The sequence below is a fragment of the Raphanus sativus genome, chromosome 9, assembly GCF_000801105.2.
Source record: "Raphanus sativus cultivar WK10039 chromosome 9, ASM80110v3, whole genome shotgun sequence".
NCBI classification, from domain to species: domain Eukaryota; kingdom Viridiplantae; phylum Streptophyta; class Magnoliopsida; order Brassicales; family Brassicaceae; genus Raphanus; species Raphanus sativus.
In genome coordinates this window covers 13,506,194-13,512,110 of record NC_079519.1, presented here as the reverse complement: position 1 = coordinate 13,512,110, position 5,917 = coordinate 13,506,194, and the positions used below count along the sequence as shown (strand labels likewise).

General features: G+C 31.4%; 1 protein-coding gene across 1 annotated transcript; it reads left to right on the top strand.

The window, feature by feature from the left end:
* The first annotated feature begins 2,122 nt into the window (after positions 1-2,122).
* Positions 2,123-5,471, top strand: LOC108837040 (short-chain dehydrogenase TIC 32 A, chloroplastic). The gene is made up of 8 exons (XM_018610115.2): positions 2,123-2,324; positions 3,373-3,604; positions 3,772-3,851; positions 3,925-4,078; positions 4,203-4,281; positions 4,399-4,486; positions 4,587-4,633; positions 5,155-5,471. The coding sequence occupies exons 1-8, from the start codon at positions 2,198-2,200 to the stop codon at positions 5,350-5,352; spliced, it is 1,005 nt and encodes a 334-aa protein (XP_018465617.2). The 5' UTR covers positions 2,123-2,197; the 3' UTR covers positions 5,353-5,471.
* Positions 5,472-5,917: the final 446 nt, after the last annotated feature.

The window sequence follows — 5,917 nt, the reverse complement described above, 5'->3', positions numbered from 1 at the left end:
AGAGAAAATGGTGACGATAGGCAAAAAAATAACTCTGAACCCTTAGATTAAAATCAATCAATGGTCATGAAAAAACAATAAATATTGTAATTTTAGTTCATTTTAATTTGTTTTAAAAATTGCATAAATTTAAAGAATGTTGTTACGTATCTAAATAAAAATTTTAAATGAAATTTAAAAATTAAAGATTTTTTTTTAAATGATTAAAATTTGAGTTTAACTCCTAAACCCTAAACCCTAAACTATAAACCTAAACCTTAAATTTTAAATAATAAAAATATCAAATTTAATGTTTAAAGATAAACTTTATAACTTTTATAACTTTATGATTGTATAGTTTATGATTTAAGGTTTAGATATAAGAAAGGATTAAAGTTAGAGTCTAGTAAGTAAGAATTGTATCAGTGATTGTAAGAGAACAAATATCTCATGATCAAGTTAAAGTCTCATCTTGAAAATTTAAGAAACTATACACATTCAGTTGATTTAAATTCACTTGATATTGAAAAGATGATCTTCAATATAACTTTGTAAAGTACTTGAATTCAATTTTCCGATTTAGGGTATGTTTAAGGTATGACTGAGTTATATACACGATACGGCTGAGTTATCTAAACGACATGGCTGGGTTATATAAACATTTTCTGATTTTAGGGTATGTTTGTGGTATCTGAGTTATCTAAACAACATGGCTGAGTTATATAAACGTTTTCTGATTTTAGGGTATGTTTGAGGTATGACTGAGTTATATAAACGATACAGCTGAGTTATCTAAACGACACAGCTGATTTATATAAACATAACATAAGTCAAATACAAAATACATGGGTGAATTATGTTTCTTACATAGAAAACCTAATATACAGATTTTCTGCACCATTCCGGTGATAACTCCTCCATGTCTCCAAGTTTTATTGAACTTCTTTGTATCGTCTCTGCTGAATCCGTTTCTCCATGGGTGAATTATGTTTCTTCACATGTATATAAACAGATTCACGTATGTAATTAATTCCAGTCCTACATACCACCATATATTGTCTCCTCTGCTCACAATCAGCAGATCTGCCCATGAACAAAAAAAAAACAGATTCAAAACAGATAGATAGACAGACAAATAGAGAAGTGACCGTGGTGGTGGTGAAAGACTGTGACGGAATCGAAGGGAGTGCGACGGGATCGACGAGCCTCTTCCCATGTCTTCTCCAACACATCTCTATCAGATATGTTTACCTACTTTGATGTTTAAAGAGGTTCAATCAAGGGTGTGAGAAAGGATAGTGGTTTTGACATGCCGTCGCATCTTCTCGTCTCTCGACCATCTCCATCTCTTCTTTATTCTCACTGTTTCCTCTTTCTCTCTCTCGTCTCAAGAACGAGATATGTTCAGATTTCAGAAAATAATTAAAAAACAAATGAAAAAGAAAGTTGTTAATTATTAATGTAAAATTTTTAATAATTTTTTAGTTAATGATGTAGATAATTAGTTAATGATGTGGATTTGATGTTTAAAAATAATCTCAATTTAAAAAAAAAACTAACTAAAAGCTTTAATTGTAATTTACTATAGACATGTATAATAGTCTAGTCATTTTAAAAAAATTTATAATAGTTTAGTAATAAACTAACTTTTTCATAACATTCTAGTAATTTTCTCTAAAAAGAATTAATCTACTTATATTTCTTGAAAAGATATTATGTTGTTTTATCGTTTCTTCTAATTCTTGTAACAGTTAGCCCTCCATTTTCAATCTAGACATAGCTTCCATGTACTCACTAACATCACTACTTCAATAATAAATATTTTGCTCATTAATAAACATTTGGGTTGTTAAATTAAATTATACTTAAGAATCAGTTATTCGATCTCAACTCTTATACAACTCATTCATTTCATAAAGTTATTCCAAAAATACAAAATACCAAATGTTTTGTTTCTATCAAACACAGTCTGTAAAAGTAAAAAGATTGATTTTCAAAAGTAAAAGATACATGGACAAGTACTCGTGTGAAGTGTTACCATCGAGCAATCAAGTAATTTCTCACTTTAATTCAGTTTTCGTTTACATATGACGACAAACACACAGGTGTACATGTAGATACGTGTGTGCATGTCCCTCCTTTATAAGAGTGATCAATTCTATTGAAGTTCAGCTACACAATATTCTCCACCAATTCTCTCTCTTTATATCTCTCTCTGATGAAGGGAACACTAAGATACTTAGCAGGTATTGCAGGGCCAAATGGGTTTGGCTCACGATCTACAGCAGAACAAGTTACACAACATTGCGTTTTCCCTTACTCCCATCTCACCGCCATAATCACTGGTTTGTCTTCTTTACACTTTAAATGGATGAAATATTTTGAGATGCTTAATATCTTTATACATTTTTGCGGAGTAGAATCTCATGTATCTCTTTTTCACGCAAGAGAGGTCTCAATATCCTGTATAAAAAAGAAAATAAAAGAACCAAGTTTTGTTGCCAGACCGAAACACAAGAACCAATATTCTGTATAACAAAATTCCGATGTACTCGCCAAGAAAGAACTTCTAAAGCATATTTTACCAGTTGCTAAAAAAGAGAGGATATTTTACCATTGTTTTTTATCATAACCTTTTTTTATCATGACCTTCTCGTACGCACACAACTATTATTTCTTTTATCGTCTATGAAATTTTTGTTGTTATTTTGCTAATCAGATATGCTATACATACAATTTCATTCTAGTACTTGGAAAGAAAATTTCATCCCAAAACCACGAGTTGTATAATATTATTCTATGATGTGTTTTGTGTATGCCGGCGACATAATATGGATTTTGTCTCCACTGAAATTTGAAACATAGCTATGGTTGGTTACAGCATATTTCCAAAAGCACAATTGATTTGCCTTTTGACTTTTATCTTTGAAACATGTCTCATCGTTGCAAAACATTACTTTATTTAATTTTCTTTAGCGATCAGCCTGCCCAAAACGTACTTTATGCCATCTTTTACGTTCCCTAATTTGTCGGCTGAAATTTTATACGATAAGAGTCAATGAATAAGTTTTAAAGTGGTGTCTCTTTACTTTTTGTTTTGGGGGCAAATACTCTTTATTTACTTGCAAAAAACAAACAAGAAGGTTGCTTTTCGAGAAATGAATTGTAGATAACTAATTCCACCCTACTAACTTCTTGATAATTAATCCAGTGTAAGATAAAAAATTAGGTTATACCCAATATAATTTGAGTATGATACACTCTATTTTCTTAACATGAAATAAGAAAAACTGAGAAGAAATTAAATGGTTTATTGTAATGATTTTTCATAAAAAAATTCAAAAGAAAAATAATTTAAACTTTTTCTTAAATGATCACTTCACTATTTCACAGGAGGAACATCTGGGATCGGTGCGGAAACAGCGAGAGTATTAGCAAAAAGAGGGGTGAGAGTAGTGATGGCAGTAAGAGATATGAAGAAAGCAGAAATGGTGAAGGAGAAAATAGTGATAGAGAACCCAGAAGCTGATATCGTATTATTGGAGATTGATCTCAGCTCTCTGTCTTCAGTTGCCAGATTCTGCTCTCAGTTTCTTTCACAAGATCTTCCCCTCAACATTATCATGTACGTAAGATTCACTCCAACACCTCATGAACCATGCACATATAACTCTAGTAGAGCTACTGAAGTTGGATTGTACCATCATTTTGTTTTCTCATCCACATTCATATGTACAATGAGACTTTAGGAAAGGAAACTATATATATATATATATAATCTTTTTATTGCAGAAACAATGCAGGGGTTTTCTCTCCAAATCTTGAATTCTCAGAAGAAAAGATTGAACTGACATTTGCTACAAACTTTTTAGGTGATTTTCTTGAATCATTACACAGATGACAGAGTGAAGAAGAATTTAATAATGGGAAGTATATTTTTTTCAGGACATTACTTATTAACAGAGATGCTGATAGAAAAAATGATAGAGACGGCTAAGAAGAGTGGAATAGAAGGACGAATCATTAACCTTACTTCAGTGATTCATAGTTGGGTCAAGCCTGATTGTTTCTCCTTCCCTAAATTACTACACCCCATTAAGTAATTCACACGATCATTTCTATTTTTAATACTTAAAACTACCTACGGTATATTGAAACTAATCATATGATAAAGACCATAAAGTTTTTGTTTGGTATACTAACTTGTGTTGCGTAACCAAAAGGTATAATGGTACGAAGGCATATGCTCAGTCAAAGCTGGCAACAATTTTACATGCCAAAGCGTTGAGCAGGCGATTAAAGGTGCGTTTTGAAACATATTTAGGCAAACTATATTTGAAAAGTACTAATTACAACTTTTTATTATTATTTTTGTTTATATACATAATAATTGGAAAATTTCACTAAATATGCTTACAGGATATAAATGCAAACGTAACGATAAATGTAGTCCATCCTGGGATTGTTAAAACAGGAATTATCAGAGCACACAAGGGTCTTTTGACAGGTGAAATTAAATCGTACCATATATATAGCAATGGAAAAGGAATCCAAAAACTGGTAAGGAAAAATAAAAGAAAATAAAATCATGATGTGCGTTGATGCAGATTCACTGTTTTTGATAGCTTCGAAGCTGCTAAAGTCTGTAAGCCAGGTATATATGTGTATTCGTTCATTTTGTTTCCTCTAAATATTATTTTTTCCTTTTTTAAATAATGTTTGTTTTAGAGCTTTCAAATATATTAAAAACGTAAACTCTTGATTATAATATGTTTTCTGTGTCCATATTTTTTTACCCATTAAAATTCAAAAACATATTAATGCCTTGAATTTTACAATTTATTATTATTATATATTGAAAATGTAAACATATATTTTTAGAAACATTTTTTATTTCCTAAAACATAGATTATTTTGAGACAAAGGAAGAGGAAGTACAATTCATAGGCCCAACAACCTCATATTGGTTTTTTCGGGCAGACAATAAATATTTATTTTAAATCCCAAATAAAAGTTTTGTCGTCATCATCAATATTCATGCAGACTTGTATTTAAAAATGGCACTACGTCTCACATGTGTAATAAAAAAAACTAACCCTATTATCACATGTAAATATATTAAAAAAATTTATATCATATTAACTCCCCAAGTTTTTTTTTTGTCATGGGGGTTAGGGCGCAGCAACAACATGTTATGTGGCATTGAGTAACGAAACCAGAAGGATTAATGGAAAGTATTTTGCCGACTGCAATGAGGCAAATTGTTCAGAATTGGCGAATGATGAATCTTTGGCTCTCCAGCTCTGCACCAACAGTCATACCTTAATCCATGATTATTTGCATCTATCTCTTCCTAATTCGTGTCTTCTGTAAATCTTCTTAATAAATATCTTTTCTTACTACAAAGAGAATCCACCAATTTATTTACGTCAGCATTTTCTTCAAGCATCTATACCAGGTGTATGATTAAATACTAAAGACTCATTCTCATATCTTCTTGTGTCAAAGTTTGCGTGAACAAAATTCTTACTCTTCTGTTATCAACATTTATAGCTACATGCGATATTTTGATTTTGGAGAAACATATAGCAAGCAGTGGGCCGGTTACAGAAATACTGAAGCCCAATGTAAAGCCAAACACAAAGATACTAGAGCCCAACGTGAAGCCCAGTAGCAGTTCCTCTGTCGTTTCTGCAACAACCTTCAACGAAGCAGCTGCTGCGAGTGCGACAAAGACAGCTCATAGTCTTCTAATATTCAATAGATTTGACTGTCTTATTCAGTCTCCAATCATCTGCTGACATGATGATGACACTCTACTTTAGGTTAAGATGAGATCCTTGTATAAATAGAGAATGACGTTGTAATGAACCTTTAAGATAAGCTGAATAAGAATAAAGTTTGCATCTTCGCACAAAACCTCTCTAGATTTCACATG